Here is a 19,020-nt window from a genome sequence, read left to right as displayed (position 1 = left end):
TATGATTCAATAGTGGAATCAACCTGAAAATCAATAACTTGGTGGAGGCTCATCTGGTTTTTCCTCTTTAGTCTGCTTTTCAGGAATTTTCATTAAATAAATCCTGTCAAATTAAACCGGACTAAATGGGAAAGAATTGCATTATAAATTAGTTATTATGAGTGATTATGTCATGTTCTGGGTCTCTGGACCGCCTAGAGACAACTTTTGTTGTAATAGACGCTACATAAATAAAATTGAATTTAAAAATTGAATTTAATTGATTATAATCACAGTCAAATGGACCATATTTTATTCAATGTGTTTGATTTTACTGTAAAATTTGCAGAATACAGTCCAGGTGAATTTTGCTGCCTGGTTCCTGTGACTGCAAAAAAGCTGAAATCCCAACGTCACCACTGTGCTCGACAGTCAGGTTTTTGTGCTGCGACGTTCGATTTTCACCAAACTATGCACTGAACATTTGCATAACCCTTTAGTCCCAGGACATTGTTCCAGACGTCTTGTGGTTTATTCAGATACAACCCTGCAGAAGGAGCTTCCAGAAGGATTTGCTGGAATGTCCACTCCTAAGGAGACTGGAAACTTTCTTCACCTTTATCTTTCTCACTTTAGAAGGATGGACTCCAAATTGTTTGGAAAGCTTTATATCCCTTCCCAAGTTGTTGGGAAGCAACACTTACTTCTTTAAGATCAACTGATGATGTCTTTCCTACTTGGCATTGTGTTTATACACACCAGTTGGTTATTTTAGACATGAAGGGTGTGCTAACTTTTTCCTGTCACTGTACAGCATGTGCAGATGTGGCCAGATGTTTCCAGCTGTAGCAGGTGTCTGGGTTGAATCGGGCTCCTGGGCTCACATGCGCTCACGTGTCACAGAGCTGCGCCTGAATGAGACGGCCCCACCCGGGCTTCTCATCAAGACCAGACTGGTGCTGGACCTAAAAGAGTCTCCTCAGACCCCAGGAATACGTGTTCCTGTCCAACCGTGCCCAGACACAACACTGGAATACATGCTTTCTTCAGGAATCTAATCTCTAACCCAACATGAAGTGGAAGATGTGGACACATCTCTCTGTTATAAAAAATCTAAGACACAAAACTAAAACAAAAAAATAAGTAACTATAATAACACACGCATTGATATTTATAGAAAAGAGAATTCCAATGCCATAAAGGTCCTATAATGTGTAATTTTGATCTGTGTTTTTGTGACTTAAGCACCATAAACGTAATTTCACTTGCAACTCATGAACAAGACAAACTCTTCTGCATCTTCTATCATATCCTTCTGTGCTGATTACTTTCCTACCTTCCTGCACGCCAGAGAGAAAACTGGAGAATCTTTTATTGTATTTCATCTTTTTAACATAATCCCATCTAAGGTGGGGGTGGCGCTGCGTGTACCTGGGGATCGATGCACGGACCGGGGTGATCAATGCCTGGAGTATGGAGAACCAATCTGCAGATGCGATTATGCTTGTGGAAGCAGAAAGTATGTTTCTCTGGAAATCTCTGGAGGCTTAGACTGCTTAATTCAAACTTTTATTTACATTAATCAGTCATGTGCCTCGTAAAATCAGAACAACACAGCCTGAACACTCGGTATGTGAGACTTTCAGACAATTTTGAGCCTAATATGGACCTTTTAAAGTCATCATGCCAGAATAACTAGAGACTTTTATCTACCGGTACTCATCCATTTCCTAAACCTGCTTCTTAGGTAAGAGGCAGAACAAGCTGGACATGTGGACAGCCTGTCACAAGGAGTTCAATTGTGTTTAACTTGCCTTTGAGAAAAGATTTGCTAAAAATGTCATGATTTTGCATCTAAAAGCATCAGGTGGAGTAAATCTAATTTTCCTTCTCATACATTTTGCTTAAATAACTTAGAGAAGAGGAAGTTTCTGGTACAGAGGCTACCTAGTATCTAGCATTCATCAGTAAATTGCCTCCAGTCCTCCATTTGCGATAAAAGGCTTCACGACAGACTCTTGAATCCTCTGCTTTCTGTCTTTTTTTTCTTTCTTTTTTTTCTTTCCCTCTGCAGTTACTGCATTGGCCGTTCCAATCAAGTGGTCCGGCCTGATTGATAAGCGGCCCAGTGAGTCAGAGCTCCGGCTTGATAGGATCTATCCCCTGAGGCGGGCGCCTCGTGCGCTGGTCACAGCCATCAATTTGTCTCGTGGCTCCGAGTAACTTCTTTAATAATAACTTGGGTGGGCTGATCTCAGATGTCTCCGAATAAAGTGAGACGCGGGGACTGGCGTTGGGAGCGCGTGGGTGGCGCGGATCATCAAAAGTATCATTACATCGGAGGGAGCAGAGTCAGATGAGCGGAGCCGCACCTGTCCTGTACCTACACGCCGCGCTGTTTGTTTCTACAAATGAGCAGAACATCAGATTACCCCGTCCTGGCTGCTATTTGCAATAATACTCCCAAGGTGCTGGGACTCGGCGACCGGGTTTGTCTCGTCTTGTATAAACAAAAGAAAAACACACGCACACGGTCTGAAGTACAATATGCTCACTCTTTTTTAAGAATAACCTGCTCTGGCTTTGCACATGCATCATGCATGCATGTGCTCATGCTCTCTGCTGAGGAAAACCAGCCCCGCACTGTCAGTTACACTTCACCGGTGTTCATTACGGCTCCGCGGCAGTGCCATCGCTGGAGCCATTAGCAAGTAAACATGTAAACTGCATGTGACCCCGGCCTACAGATACCTATTAGTTATGAATCCTGCTGGTGACAGCTGTTTACACAGCGAAAGGCTGCTGCTCCTAAGACCTGGCCCCAGTCCAAATAAAATAATATCTCCAGTTAAGGAGAAGTCAGCCAAGATGTAACACAAGTGTGTAACCAGAGGAGAAAAAACGGGCGAAGGAATCCCAGAAATGTTAATGGACTCCTTTGTCTTTATACGTTGCTGCCTCGTATTTGTCGTTACAACAAACTTGTCTCATTGTCTTAAATGGGATTAGGGGAGAAAAAGGAAGGAAAAAAGACATAAGCAGAGAAAGAGAGAGAGCGTGGAAAAAAATGGGTAAAAAAACAATGGGCAATGGAGAAAAGGGCATTTCTCATCCAGTTGACTGTTAAACCGTGAGTGGATGAGGGCAGAGCGCTTGTGTTGCTCAGGCATAGGAAATAGAAGAAGAAACATACATACAACAATAACTACAAGAGACCGCAACCGCAACAAAACATGCACTGTAGTGCAGTGACCAGAGCCTGGTGTGTCTCACTGGAGATATTTCTATGAGAGAACAAACTGCACATCAGTCGGTGTGCACATTTGACTTTGCGTCAGAAAAGGAGACTTAAACAGCGCATTCCTCCTCCATGGACAACGTTGTCGTTTCAAAACGTAAAGAGAGTGATCTGGATCCACGGCAGAGTTCAGAGGACTTTCTTCTGCCGCTGCCAACGCTCTGGCTCTCTGCTGCCTGTCATGTCATCGGCTGTATTTGTGAAATCTTGCAGGCAAAGAGACAAACAAACAGGCCGCCAGCAGTAAACCTCCAGGGCTGCATGATCACAAAGTTCAGATTAGGAATGGGCGATATTTTATCGTTCACGATATACCGTCAAAAAAATTCCTCACGATAAGAATTTGTCATCTCGCGGTAAAAACGATAAATTCCGGTTGATGGAAGGAAGGAAGAAAACAAGGAAAGAAGGAAGGAAGAAAACAAGGAAAGAAGGAAGGAAGGAGAGAGCAGGAGGAAAGAAGGAAGGAAGGAAGGAAGGAAGGAAGGAAGGAAGGAAGGAAGGAAGGAAGGAAGGAAGGAAGGAAGGAAGGAAGGAAGGAAGGAAGGAAGGAAGGAAGGAAGGAAGGAAGGAAGGAAGGAAAGGGGAGAAGGAAGGGATAAAACAAGGAAAGGAGGAAGGAAGGGGGGAAAGAGGAAGGGAAGAAGGAAGGAGAGCAGGAGGAAAGAAGGAAGGAAGGAAGGAAGGAAATGAGCCTGAAAGAAAGAAAGAAAGAAAGAAAGAAAGAAAGAAAGAAAGAAAGAAAGAAAGAAAGAAAGAAAGAAAGAAAGAAAGAAAGAAAGAAAGAAAGAAAGAAAGAAAGAAAGAAAGATAAATTCCCATTGATAACGTTTTTGTGTAACAAACATGGCGGATCTGAGAGCAAGATAGATTTTTTTTTTTTTTTTTTATCGTAATTTTTATCGTTATCGGGATAAATGCCAGAAATTATCCTTGAGGCCGACAACCAAACAATTTCACAAGTTTTAGATTTCTAGCTTTCTTTGCATATATTTTGTTTCTTTAAGGCAATGATCTGAAGACATGAAACTGTATTAGCCAAAGTCTAGAAAAGCACATTAGTGCTACGTCCTCAGCAGAGCCGGTGACCTGTAACATGGGAGGAACCAATCACCGCTCAGATCTACCGTCATGCTAATCTAATGCAGCACCCAACACAAAGTCTTACATGCTGTAGAGATTCAGCTATGAGTAGCAAAGGAATTGACCTGGAAGCATAAAAATATGTCTGTAGTGTCGTACGCATGGCGGATCAAATGAGTCTCCACTCCTCCTCGGCTCTGCTGAATCTCTCTCTGACTCTGATTTATGTCCTGCAGTTTTACTATGAAAAAGTCTTTCATGAATTACTGCTTGTTGACATAGCCGGTTGTTTTTTTTGGAAGCAAAAGTCATCAAAACCACTTGAACTTCCCGGTCTAGAAATCCCGGCTGTTTAACGACGACATTAGCAGGTAAAACGCCTCATTTTCACCTGGAGCCGCTGGAAATGAGACCACACTGGAAAAGCACATTACATTTAATGTATGTTTCTCACGTCAGCAGGAACAACTCCCAATGATTACGAATACTACTTCCTGTGCTGTTTTTGTAAATTAGCACACGTGTTAGCGAGTTCCCCCACATTATCCCAGTGTTGCGTCGCCCTTATAGCTTGTTGTGCTGCCCCCTAGTGGCCAAGATCATTATTAAATAAACACATTTCACAGTGAATGTTATCTGTGAGGCTGGGGGATGATTTGACCAGCTAAATTTCACTAGAAAAAACAAAGCTTTGCGGAGCCACATTAGCTTCAGAAATCAATTAAGTTAGAAAAAGAGAAAAATTATTTAATTTTTATTCTAATTCTGTCATTTCCCCAGGCTAGGGAACAGAAAAAAAGCAGAGACAGAGTAGTATGTATAGCAACAGCTTCACATTTATGATGCTTGCTGTGAGATTGGAGTAGTTTATACAAAGAATAAGGTAGTATTTTACACCAGAAGTCATGTACAACTGGACTGTTTTCTGTGCTCTCATAACAGACAGATGCATGTCTCATCCAATCACTCTGCTGCTGCTCTGTGCATCCTCTCCTCCAATCGATTGTCTCCGATCTGCTTTGACCACAGAGATCCACATGCCAGGCTTGCCCTCGCCGTATTTCCAACATGTTCTGCTTCTGCCATCCCCTCCCTTCGCAGATGGAGTCAGGGGGAGACAATGAGCTAAGCATCAAGGCCCAGTAATGACTCCCAGCCTTATTGCTGATTAAAAACACACCGGGTGCTTCTGCGCTCCACAGGCGGCCATGAGCCCTTTCCCTCTCCATACCACAAGGCTCGAGAGCTTGGAGATATAAACACAGGCCGGCCTCAACCCAGCTCCACGTCAAAGTCAACCAAGAAAAAAACAAAAAAAAAAGTGTAAGCTTGGGATGCTGCATCATCCACAGCTCTTGTCCCGACTGGTCCGCTAATTTACTGCAAGTATGCCTAGTTCTGCCAGTGTTAACCCCAGACAATACCAGAATCATAATAATGCCAAAACAGAGGGTGCTTACAGTCCACAAAGATGCATTGTGGGTAGGGCTAAAATAGTCTACAAACTAGTTTGCATAAAGGAAAATGTGTGTTGAAACTGTCAATTATACAGTTTCATACTGACCAGTGTGCAACATATTTCCTGTAGCTCAACAGAAGCCCATCACAACGACGGAGGGGGCTGCAGCATCTTTACCTTGAGCTCTCCACGTCCGTACTTGGACCACCAAATTATAGGTGAGCTCGGCAGAGACGCCCTATTGCATGAGTTTACTTCCTCTCCATACCAAAGCCATTGCATTTTCAGCTTTATTTTGATGTGGCATTTAAGTATAATTAGAGGTCCCATAAAGGCATGGAGAAGGGGGTAAGGGGGTGGGGGGGGGGTCTTGTCCATCTGTCGAGTGTTAAGGGGTAGGCACGGGGGTAGTGATCACAGCCCCATGCCTCCCTGCTGTTTGAGCCATTTGAACTGCCCCTGATGCAAACAACCCTTAGCATCAAACCAGTGTGTGTGTGTGTGTGTGTGTGTGTGTGTGTGTGTGTGTGTGTGTGTGTGTGTGTGTGTGTGTGTGTGTGTGTGTGTGTGTGTGTGAGTGTTTGCTTCTGCAAATGTTGGTGTATTTTCTCAAGAAGCCTCCTAGGGTTTCAGATTTCCAGGCTTTGCAGATCGATGCAAGGTAGGTACAAGTCTACACAAACAGAGAGAGGGATCGGAGGCAACGCATGTGACATGACAAACCAGGGCAGAAACAGCTTCTAGAAACACTACACATCATGTTCACAAGCATATGGGGGGATTTTTAAAGCGCGGCTTTTTCTACATCTTTTGGTCTCGCATCCACTTGCAAAAGAAAACGTTCTCCTAAGGTGATGGAAGACTGAGTCAGATCGAGAGCCATTTTTACTCTTCTTTATATCAGCCAGGTACTCTGCTGTGGTGGGTGGCGTCGTGCAATACTTCCCCTAAAATGAAGAAAGGAAAGCCCCACTGCATCTCCGTGTGTGAACATATTCACCCACGATGTTGCGTGTTTAAAACATCGTCAACACTTTCGGATTTCTTTCCCAACTAATGCGACTATCGTTGGTTATCTTAAAATCACCTTTGCATAAAAAGTGGCCGACTGGGCAAAATGGAAAGTTCTTGTTGTTACACAACAGTTGTTTGTGTAAATTTGACAAACAAGACATCCTACAATACCACCTAATAGTGCCACGTTTTGCCCCTGACATTACTGAGTTAAATGAGAAAAATAACGCCACTTATACGTAGCGTGAAACCAGCCAGCAGCCACGCACGTATCACAAACCTCCGTAAGGGATTATGCATTGTACTTGGTTGTAAGTCAGTTCGTTACCTCGGGACGCCTTCTAGTCTTCAGGGTTTATGCTAAACTAAACCATATCCAGCTGCTATCTTGAGAAGATTAGGGTTATTTCTTAAAATACCCATCTACATAAGGTTAATTTTGTTACTTTCTCTTTGTAATTAGCAAAAGAGGAAGTGACTCATTTTAACAATTCCCATGATTGTATTAATTGAGGAAAAACACAATGGGTGCCTGTTGTTTTCACCTCATTATGTTGGAGCTCTTCCCTGGACTCTTTTAGAGGTGTATATTTGCAGGGAAGTAGTCTGTTAGTGCACTCCGGTGAGAGCCCGAGGGCTGCTCCATCTCCGGCTCTGGGCAGCTCTCCTACCTGTGAAGCCCTCTTATTAAAAAGGCTCCTTTTGTATTATTGTTTTATATGTGGCGACATTCGAATCTTTTACGGCCCAATAAACTTGAGAGAATCGGACCAAATTGGCTGGTCATATTTAGTAGCTTTATAAGGAAACAAACGAAGGTGTAGCGGCTGCCGGAGAGCGTAGGTGAGGGTCGCTGGATCGCCCTCGCTCCCTGCAGGGACACTGCAGCTTCTGTATCCAGCTCAGACGTTTCCAATCACCGCAAGGAAATATGGCGTGCATTAGAGGGCTTTTTTTCTTTTCTTTTCTCTTTTTTTTTCTTTTTACAATAATTTCATTTTATTTCACATTTCCGAAAAAATGAAGTTTTACGGCGTGGTTAAATGCAGCCTGATATAAAAACATCTGTTTGGCGTTAACATGCTTTTCCTGGATACGAGGTCCTCTGGTGACATCGTCTGAAGTTTTTGGTTGAGAGGATCCCCTGGAGCAGGGAAGGAGACCAAAAGCCGTGCGCAATTAATGTTTTCTTGCTATTTTACGCGATGGATGTGCAGAATATTTACAAAACAAGTTTTTTCTATGAAAGACGGACTGTCTGCAAACACCCGAGGAGTTGTTAGATGAGAGGGAATACCTCTCGTACCTCCCCGTCTTTATGGCCTCACATAAAAGCAGCGCGGGACGAGTCAGCCGAGGAATTTAATTCACTGGGATTCACTGATCTTCTCAGAGAGGACTCTATTTTCCTGGAGGGAAACAATAAAGAAGTGACTGGACTCCGGGTCACTTCGCTCACTTCACACACTTGTTTTCAGCGCGGCACGGGTTCAAGCTCGGACAGGAGCTCCCCGACAGGCCCGGGATCGACGCACAGGTCAAAACAAGGAGCTGGTTTTTCCATAGAAGTAGGTGCGTGGGGTCAGACTAATGGGGACATAAGCGGCCCGCTGTCCTTAGTGGAAGCCTGGGAGAGACGAGGCAGAACTCTGCTCCCTGACGCCGCGGCTCAGGCTCAGGTCAAGAGTCTCCAGCTCGCCGTAATCCCTCTCAGGTGATGCTGTTCACATTCAGCCATTTCCAGTTGAGCTCCTTAAATATGCCTTCCTCAACCCCCCCCAAAGCTTTCCATAACTAGCACAACTCTGTGAAAAAATATGACTTCTGACATTCTGCTGTTGAAATGAGATCTGTTGTTTCTTTGCTGTGATGAAAATAAGAGACATCTTTGTTTACTGATGGAAATAAGAAACGCTTGAGGATGCACCAACACCTGGATTAGGGTGGCATCATGTGAGCCGGCCTCATTAAAGAGGCGTGCCATCATCAAGACGGGCCTCTTCACTTTTTCCAGAAGCAGGAATGGCACGGCTGGTTTTTAGAGCAGCTTCTTGGAGCGTTCCCACTCGTCCCGCTTAGGCACTTAATCAACGTATAATATTGTGCTGAAGTATTCGGTTCCAACATTAACACTTACACCCACAAAACTGGGATGCGGTGTTGAGCTTTCAGCACACAGAGGTCCGGTTTCCAGGGCTCAGAAAGAGAGGGCAGTGGCGTCTGTGGAGCTTTTACTCTTTAAATTTATACAACCAAAATCAAAGAGCTAATTCACGAGACCGAAAACACCTGAAAGTGTCCGGTTTCTGCTCACTCTGTGTTATTCTCTGTTGCAATATGGACTTAATCAGCCACAAATCATGAGCACTTTTTTGTGGATTTTGGACATCATAAACGCGCCACACGTCCCCTTGTTGCCCTCCGTCACCGGCAGAACATAAAAAGTCACGCATCTCTGATCTCAGTCCTCCCACCCCCGCCGCGCTGAGCTGGCTCCATCTAATCACTTTTCTCCTTCAAAAACATCCGAGTAACAGATCACACATGGCGAATATGATCTGAAACATGCCGGGGCTTGCGGGGAATTCAAATGTGTGATTTCTAAGGAGATAAAAAAAAGGGTTAACGGTATCACATGGCAACTTTTCGCCACTCTGGACTGCTATTACACATTCATTACCTGTTTAAACATCACAGGGCCCCGCCGCGTATCCGTGTTCCCTCAGGCAGCGCGGGTACTCAACCTGATTTTATGTAGTCAGCAGGTGGCATCATTAGCCAGAGAATAAAAATGAAAAGTAATACCCTTGTGTCTCACTATGATACCGTGTAGCAGCGCTCCATGGCATCATTTCCCTGTTTCTGGTGAGCAGGGCAGAGAGGTAAGGAGGTGTGAATTTAATTTATTTTATCATCTGTTTTACTTTTGTTTTAACCATCATGTATGATTACTGAAGTTGAATTGGGGGGCGGCCTGGACAAAATCAGTCCAGAACCTGCACAGAGATCTCAATCTTGACATCTCCCAATTACAACTTGCATCTGCATCCCTTACACCTCTCTCTCAGCCGCACAGCCGCAGCAGATCAGAGCCAAGACAGCCTCTCTATTCTTTGTTAAAACTGGCAGGGTGTGTTTTGTTATGCTTAAAACGGCTACATCTGGGAAGCGAAAAAGTGTGGCCAAACGGAGTTTCAGAGATGTCTGGGTCTCAACACTTCTGAGCGGTTTGGATAGTTCCCTGTGCATGCCAGACAGGCTGTATATAAAGCTGTCACAGGGACCTGGAGGGCTACAAAAATATTCAAGCATTTCTGAGCCTATTGGACAATGATCTCTTATACATGCTTCTTTCAATATAACCGTGATAAATAAAGGAAGGAAGCAAATACCAAAAGCTTGGCCGGCAGCCACCGCTCACCAGAATGGCACTTCATAGCTCATGCATTTTCAATATTTCTGCAGAGAGAGAGAGGAGAAGAAGAAAAAAAAAAAAAAAAAAAAAAGGAAAACTGCACATGTTTGCATGAGATTACATTGACAAGTGTAACATCCGTTTTGGGAGCTGGCAGCAACTATGTGTGGCTTACAAAGCTCAGCCGAAAGCTGCTCCTGAGGTCAAACACACGAGTTAACCTCTTGATCTCGTCACCTCTTCCTTCTTTCTCCCCCGTAGTTAAAAGAGCCACCTAAAGATAAACGTCCACGCTGTGGTTTTTTTCTGTTTGACCATCACAAAATTTTTTTGAGGACCAAAAAAAAAAAAGAAAAAGACAGGGGAGGACTGATCAGACCGTGACATCCAGCTTCCTCCAGGCCGTAGCACAGAGAGAGGAATACGCAGAGGAGCCGGGGAAACGTGTGTGTGCCAGTAGCCCCGCAGTGATTGCTTGATTATTTGCAGATGGGCAGCAGAGGACTTGCAGAGTGCGCGGAGGTTCCCCCCTGGCACGCAGCGCACACAATTAAATCTGTGATTGCCTTAGAATTTACAAGACCCCCCCTCCCAAAAAAAAAAAAAAGAGATGCCCACCTCCAACCTCCGACCCCCCCTCTTCATCTCCCGTGACTTCTCCTCCTCCTCAGTCCCCTAACCCCCCCGTGGGGCTTAGGGGACTGAGGAGGAGGAGAAGTCCGCCCGTGGAGAGGCAGGGAGGATGATTTTTAATAATTACGCACGTTTTACGCACGTTTTACGCACGTTTTACGCACCATTTAGGCTCCTGTCTCTGCAAATCTTGACATCATGGCTTAGATATTTTCCTTTAAAAAGTTACGTCAGGTGCTGATAAGACTGATATGTGGCTTTATATCGTTTCTGTCTTCTTTAAGTGCGACTTTCTGCGGAGACTTTCCACGGCGCGCCTGATCCGCACATTTTGACGGTTCAACTTTTTCCACCTTCTCTGCGCCCTGCACGGGCAGAGATAACGTCTACACAGATAGAGGACTGTTCCTGGTGTGTGTTTCAGGACACGCTCAAGTAAAAAGTCTCCAGCAATCTGCTGTCGTCACTCGCTGGATGCTGTTGCAAAAAAAATGTTCAAAACTTACCTCTTTTGCTTCTCCTCCAGCGATGCGACGGCGCCTGACAGTTGCTGTACTCCATACAGTTCAATACAATCAGGATAAATGAGAAGAGTCGAAACTGCATCTGGACGGTGGTCTGTTGCTCGGACTCCAATAAAAAAAGAAAAGAAAAGAAAGGGGGAAAGAAAGGATAAAGACGGATAAACGCAGCAGCAGCAGCAGCCGGGATGAATTCTCTTGTCTTTTCAACTTCTTCCTCCAGTTTCTTGAGTCGATCCTCAAACGTGTGAAACATCAGACAATAAGATGCGACTTGGCATCACGTCGCCGACCTGGAATCATTTTAAAACAGCGCGCTGATCCCAGTCTGTCAATAAAACGTGTCCGTTTTTTTTAGGATAACAAAGAGAAAGGAATGCTGATAAGAGAATAACGAAATCAACACCTTCCTATGGGACGGGTTCTGTGTGTTAATTTGTTGAAGCAATCGCATATGCAAAAAAAAAAAAAAAGCCCCAAACTCAGTCCTTCCTTCCACCCGAAAAGAACAAGAAAAGAAAAAAAAAGAGCGCAAACCGTGCGTAAAAGTCACCAAAAAGGAAGGAATTTGAGAGTAATCCCGCTTCGGTCCCACTTTCTAGGTTCCCTCTGAGTGCAAGTGCGGCTGGGGAACATGCAGCATCCCTCTGCGTGTGTCAGAAAGTCTCGTCTTCAGAGAGGAGAGCAAAGAGGTCCGAGGACTAAAGAAGAAGAAGCGCTGAATGAGAAGGAGAGGCTTTGGCAAGCTGGCTTTTCCTCTCCTTTCCTTTCCTTTCTTTTCCTCCAAGCTCCGTTTGGAAAGCTCCAACACTCGCTTCTTCTACCTGCGCTCACGCCCTCTTTCTCCAAGGCTTTTCCCACACTCGTGTGTTGGAGAACACAACAGAAACAAACTCACATGGGTGTCCTGGTGCGGGGTGAGAGCTGCGCGCCGCTGCGCCGGAGCAGAGACTGGTCCTGATGATGGCTGCCTTTTTCCTCATATAGCGCCGTGTCGCTGTCACGTGCGGACATTTCCAATTTTGTGTTTCCCCCCTTTTTATTTAAGATGTTGAGGACGGACGTTTTGGTGGAGCGAGCACCCCCCACATACACACACACTCACACACACACACATGCATACACACAGACACGCACACACACTCCACCTCCAGCCGCCTACAGCGCGCAATGAGCCACACTGGATCGGCTCGAGTTCGCCTCTGGGTCCTAGTGTGAGCATGAAAAAGTTGGAACATCATTAAGGAAAAATAAAAGTAGGTGTGTTTTTTTCTTCTTCTTTTTTTTTTTTTTTTTTTTGAAGGGGGATATGAAATTTAAGATCGTCTGCGGCTTTCAACACTGATTTTAGGTTATATCAACATCCTGGGGTATGATTTAAGCATTCAAATAAAGATCCAAATCATTCACTTTTTTTTTTTTTTTTTTTTTTTTTACTTTTCTTATTCCCTGTCTTTGATGTCTTTGGTGACCCCGTCTCAACTGGAGATCAAAAGTCAGTAATCTCAGTTTAGTTTCCATCCACTTAAAAAGCAGTTGTCGGTAATAAGAGTGCCAGTATGACATGAATCTATAGGTCAACCGTCTCCCGACGCCTGTTTAATTGCCACAACTCCCTCACCCATGGATTTATTATTGAGTAAATCATTCGGTGTAGTCCTGGCTTTTTTTTCTTCTTCATCTTATATGACCTCACGGGGGCAGACATCCTCTCCTTGGCCCAGAACTGCCTCACCTTGTGTGTTGACCTTCAGAGAACCGCCTGCCGGTCAGCTCTGGGCGTCAGTGCGCGGAAACGTCAGGCCCGGAGTGACGGAAGCACAATAAACGCTCTCCTAAAGGTGGCCAAGGCACTAAAGAGGAGGTAAGTGCATGTATAGGAGAGCATTTGTGACAGCACTTTCCCCCCACACACACACACTTGGAAAGGCAAGTATGGGGAATGCTCTACCTCCTTCAGCCACTAGGTGTGGCACTTAATCTTTTTTGTATTTATTTGAGGAAATTATTTTCATGTGAGATTGATGTTCATGCCAGGAATTCAACAAGTAAAAGGAAAGACGGGGCTTTTCAGGAGTGTGTTTCCTCACAAAGACCTCCTATATTCCAAAAATTCCATTTAAAGTTTTGCGGTTTAAAAAGGCAAAGAAACCAATTAAAACACACACACACTCACATATACACACACACACACATATACACACACTGCTAAAAAAAAAAAAAAAAGGAAAAAGAAAAGAAAAGGTTTCCTTAAACCAACGGTGACCTTTGTCCTGCCGTTGTTTACTCATTTCTCCAGAGAGTAGTGACAGATGTTGTGGTCAGCAGGGCTGTTAGCCGCTGGTTTGGATTCCTCTCTAGAACAACATGAGTGCGCACGGTTAAGGTGAACGCGATAATTTAGGCCTCCAGCACTTTTATTTTCATGATGTGTCATGGAGAAAAAGGGGGCCGGTAAACCAATCACTTTACCCTCTCCATCCCTCCCCTCCGGCTCGGTGCAGTGCACACAAGTGGAGGTGACGTCAGCGCTCCGAGGGTTCTGGCTCCGAGCCCTCAAAGCCATAACAGCAATGAAGGGTGCTGCCGTGCACTTGGCTCATCAGGGACCCAGACTGGACGCTCCTCGTCGTGGGTTTCGTCACAGTTTACTTAATGGGAGGGCAAAAGAAAAAAAAAAAAAAAAAAAAAAAGGACAAGAGGAAACAAACCAGAGAGACAAAAACCACTCCACAATGGTCACGTAAAAAGTCTGTGAAAAGTCGAGGATCCAGAAATAATCTTGTATGGGTATTTGCAAATAAAGCTGAAAGACTGCAGCATTAAGAGACGACTAAAAGGCATCTGCTTTTCGTTCCTATTTGGAAAAAGGAAAAACATAGGGCTAATTCAAATGCTGATGAACATCATGTGAAATGATTAAAAGCTGCACAGCAGTCATTAAAACAGGCATTCAGGTGAAACTGTAGAATCAAAGAGAAGAATCCAGTCATGATAAAACTCTGAGCCTCAGCCACTGATATCAAACTCAATCAGAATGTGTCAGACTCCTCGCTGCTCTCTTTGCTCTTCTTGTTAGGATCAGTATTAGTGAAATGTCTCATTTGGGCCTCATAGCCCTGGACTAGCACCTCTGGGTGTCCAGCCGTCTCAGACACTCCACCGGGTTATCTGGGGGGGCCGCCCTCCCTGGCTCTGGTTCTGGAGGTTTCCCCTCCACAGAGCACAGAAATTAAGATTCAGTTAAATCTACTGGGTTTATACTTTTTAATAAATTGGCATTTTATGAATTTTGACTTTGGGCTCAATTGGAATAAATTAGATTATGACTGAATCTGGACCGGACTCAACCTGTAAAGTATCTTGAAATGATTTTTTTGTGAATTGGCACTATGGATATAAAGTTAATGGAGATGATTCCCCTCCCCGGCCAGCTTGAACCAGGTGCTGGCGTTGGGCAGGTACTGGACTCAGTATGAACTGGTTTAACTTTGGGATGGTTTTATGACACATTTCCTTTTCCAGATACACAGAACCACTGCAAAGACGTTTCCCTGCACGAGCAGACTATATTCTACAAGAGTTCCTATTTTTAATCATTAATATAGCAGTTGAAATGTTTTAGTCAGGCTGGTCACTCGTGGCTGAGCAGCAAGGGTCTCCTTGTCTGGATCAATCACAATACATCCATCTATCTGCAACCGGGGTTTAGGGTCAGAATAACACAAGTTTTTTGGGCTGGGCTCTCGTGCCTCTTTCATAGTTAGATGTTGAAAAAACAAAGAACTGGTTCTGAGTTACGTACTGGCTCTGAACCAGTGGAACTGATGGAGGAAACTTATTTTTCTTGAATCCTGAAAATGTTTCACATTAGATCCAGAAAGCTTCATCTGATTACTCCTTTATGGATCAGCGGGACTTGCATGGGAATCCACAGCAGGACCGGTACCAGAACTGCTTTGGTGAAAAAGCCATATAAGAGGATCCAAAATGTAAACTCGGAGCTTAACCCTTTAATGCCCGACATATAAAATAACACACACGAGGTGTTAATTATATACTGAAATGAAAAACACTTACAATTTTGTATTTAACAATTTTTAAAACAATTATCTTTCCTATGATTATGAATGCATTTGGCAAGTATGTATTTTCATTTAGTTATTTATATTTTTTATTTTTATAAAACTTTATTTTTTTGATTATGGGATGTTGCAGAAGTCTCGGAAATCCATCTACCACATGAAACATCCAGCAATATAAGGGTAAGATCTGGGAGCTGTTGATTTTATTTTTGCTTGTGTTCAAAGATCAAAGAATATAATAATAATTTAACTCAATTGCTGATTGTTAATGAGGGTTCAAATGATCCAAAATTCAATCAGACCAGTCAATTTATGGGATATCAAGGTATAAAATAAACATCTGCTGTCTCCATCAGTAAATCTTATTTTGTCTGGACGTATTTGAAGATTATTCCCTGTACCTTGGCCATTCACCCCAACATTTTTGAATAAAATGTTCATTTTTAAAACTTTGTTGATGATCATTGGTGGATTCCTGGAGTCAGGAAGCCATGAAGATTGGGTTTTTCCACTTTGAGATGGTTCGGTAAACCTTTGCTGCATCCGTCGTTGGATCATCCGCTCAAACGTTGTGTCCAAGACCAGTCCAGAGTTCCAATTTTTAATCATTAATAAAGCGGTGTAAAGACACTAACATCTGCCGTCTCCATCAGTAAATCTAATTTGATCTGGACGTATTTGAGGATAATTCCCTGTACCTTGGCCATTCACGCCAACATTTTTGAATAAAATGATCATTTTTAAAACTTTGTTGAGTATCATTGATGGGCGATGAATTCCTGGAGTCAGGAAGCCGTGAAGATTGGGTTTTTCCACTTTGAGATGGTTCGGTAAACTTTTGCTGCAGCCGTCGTTGGATCATCCGCTCAAACGTTTGTCCAAGACCAGTCTGGTTCGTTTGTGGTGGATATTTGGCCTTGCGTGCGTTTTTGCTGCTTGGATCCCAATTGACCAACCCAGTCTCATCATTCCATGTTTATAAGTAGGAATCTAACCTGGAAAGATTCTGTTACATCATACATCATCATGGATTGGCCCACAGCAGACTTTTCCACTTCTCTTTTCCCCAAAACCTCACCTCATCTTTGAGTTAACAGGTACTTTGTTGCATGAAGCTGAATGCAGCTGAGCAGACTCTCTACTGTACACTTCAGAACACATTATGTCATGTTGTGGGTCGGTTTCAGACCTGCTCCCAGCCGTCTTCACCATGCTGGTGCAGGTTGTTTTCATTCAGCTTGTCCACTGAACGCTGCCCCTGAACAGATCTGGCGTTTTAAGAAGTGCGTGTTGGTTTTTTTGACCGTGTCTACCCTGGGCTTTCTATTCCTGATGTTTATGACTGGTTTGCACCTTGTGGTGAACCCTCTGTATGTGTTCTTGTGATGTCTTGTCTTCACGGCAGACTTGCCTAATGATACGTCTACCTGCTTCGGATTATTCCTCCCTCGGCTGGTTGCTGTCACACTTCTTTTTTTCCCCCCTTTTTTCTTTACCTTGGAAATAATCCTGGAATCCCCGTCGTCCTCCGTGGAAGTGCAAACCTGTTTCTAACCGTTTGACGTTCGGCCTATGTTTGAACGCGACTGCTACCCGGGCTTTCTTCCTCTCTGCTTCAATATGATATGTATTCTGGTAAAACTATCACAATTTAGCCATTTAAGTTTAAAAAGCCATTTGTACATTTCTAGAAATTTCACTCTAGAAAAACTATACAAAGATCTTAACTGGTTTTCAGCTAATTTGCCATAAAATGTGACCTGCTCATTTAAGGCGCAGTAACAGAAAATGTGGTCAAGGTGACTGACACAATAATTCCTGACAAAACTCGGATGTTTAATAATCTACATATTAAATAGATTATAATCTAATCTATAACTAATGCAAAAAAGTGCACCGGTTACCAGGCATGACAGAGGGAGCATCATGATCTGGGCTTGCTTTGCTGCCTCAGGGCCGGGTGGATTTCCATCTTCAGGGAGAGTTAAAAAGAGTTAAAAAAGTTTAAAAAGTTAAAAAGTAAATTCCCAAATTCACCAAATGACTGTATTGGAGAATTAATGTGGCCCCAGCCGAAGCTTGATAGAAGTTGGGTGACGAAACTAAATAATCACCAAAAACATGGAGGTACATCCAGCACAAAATGAGCACAAAACAAAAACTGTGAGGACCTTCCTGAGGAAGACGGAGGTTCCATCCAAACACGGCAAAAAGGGTACGTAAAACCTGATGTCTGAGAGGAAGAAAACATTCATGAACAACTCCAAGAGTTCATGTACTGGTTCCTCCAGCTTCCAATGTTCAATGTTCCTGCTCAACAGAGGCGTGAAATTAGATCTGTTTACGTCTCTTAGTGTGATTTAGCCAAAATCACACTTAGCCAGTCACATTTTATGACGGAATAACGCAGAAAACCACTTCATAAGAAAGAAACAGTTCACATACAGCTTATTTTCATTGCACAGACGTCACTTTTGGTGAGCTATTAAATAAATCAAATGAACATGAGAAACTATGGGGGAATAACTGCACATTAACCTGATAAATTAATGAACCTGCTCGTAAAAACAACACAACCCAGAGCTGGCACTTTACGAAGCCATTATTACCTTGGAAGATTGTTGGGTTTTTTTTGTTTTTAGTTGCGAACAGTGTTAGATCATCAGAATTCCACTTGATCTTTCTAAAAGTTTACTGAAAGAATAAACCGAGCCAGACTTGGAAAAACAAATGTGAGAGGCAGCTTTTCATATTTCGATTCTATTGTCCGAGGTGCAGTTCTGTTTATCAACCCGGCAGCTCGGTGACGCATTACGGAAAAAATAAAAGGAGGAAAGCACCAATTATTGGTCTGCCCTCCTCCTCTGGAGGGAACAGTCATATTTGTGTCAAGAGGTCCGCTTGTGGCTGAGCCTCGCAGTCAGGTGTTGCAACACGCTGCACTTTCCCAGACCTTTGACTTAGTGTGTGTGTCTTTGACATCAAATTCTTGTTTGGTCGTTCAATTACATTCACAAAGAAGATTACAGGCATGTGAAGGAATGACGGCCTGTTTGTGAACAACTGCAATAAAGGAGGAGGGCGGGGGAGTTTAAAGGACTGAGTTATTAGAAGGTTAAAAGCAGAGAAAAGTGGGGCCGGGATGGGACATTAGAAAGATTGTGTCCGTCTGGCTAATGGTTCTTTATGGTTCCCTGGTGTCCTGAGACGGGCGGGATGACTGGCGGAGAGTGTGACCACGGGTAACTGTACATCACCTCTGCTTGCCCCCTTCATGCTGACGTCCCACTCAGCGCGGCTGCCTGCCACGGTGCAGTGAACCACTAAAACACCATAAAACCAACAGACTAAACAGCCATTCATCATTACTGGGCACTCATGAGCCGCATCACACGCGGCAGTCTTAACTGTCCCGCTCGGTGACTCAATGTGCACATTAAAACTTCATCAAGTATTACTGATACAAAAAGTCTGACCACTCCAACCTCAAAACCGTTTGTAATGTCCAGAAATAAGGCAATCATGGGTGAAAA

The 19,020-nt window shown here is 43.7% G+C and overlaps 1 protein-coding gene across 2 annotated transcripts in view; it reads right to left on the bottom strand.

The window, feature by feature from the left end:
• The window catches only part of rspo2 (R-spondin 2), a 76,860-nt gene extending 64,337 nt beyond the window's left edge, over positions 1 to 12,523 (bottom strand). Inside the window, exon 1 of one of the 2 annotated variants that reach the window (XM_061716316.1) lies at positions 12,301 to 12,523. In XM_061716316.1, coding sequence (XP_061572300.1) covers positions 12,301 to 12,385 — 85 coding nt within the window. In that variant the 5' untranslated portion in view covers positions 12,386 to 12,523. Of the gene's footprint in view, positions 1 to 11,387 lie in introns of both variants that reach the window. The other variant, XM_061716315.1, reaches the window with a different exon arrangement.
• Between the last annotated feature and the right edge of the window lie 6,497 nt (positions 12,524 to 19,020).

The sequence above is a fragment of the Cololabis saira genome, chromosome 3, assembly GCF_033807715.1.
Source record: "Cololabis saira isolate AMF1-May2022 chromosome 3, fColSai1.1, whole genome shotgun sequence".
NCBI lineage: Eukaryota > Metazoa > Chordata > Actinopteri > Beloniformes > Belonidae > Cololabis > Cololabis saira.
The sequence above is the reverse complement of the archived record's forward strand: the minus strand, read 5'-3'. Positions and strand labels throughout refer to the sequence as shown.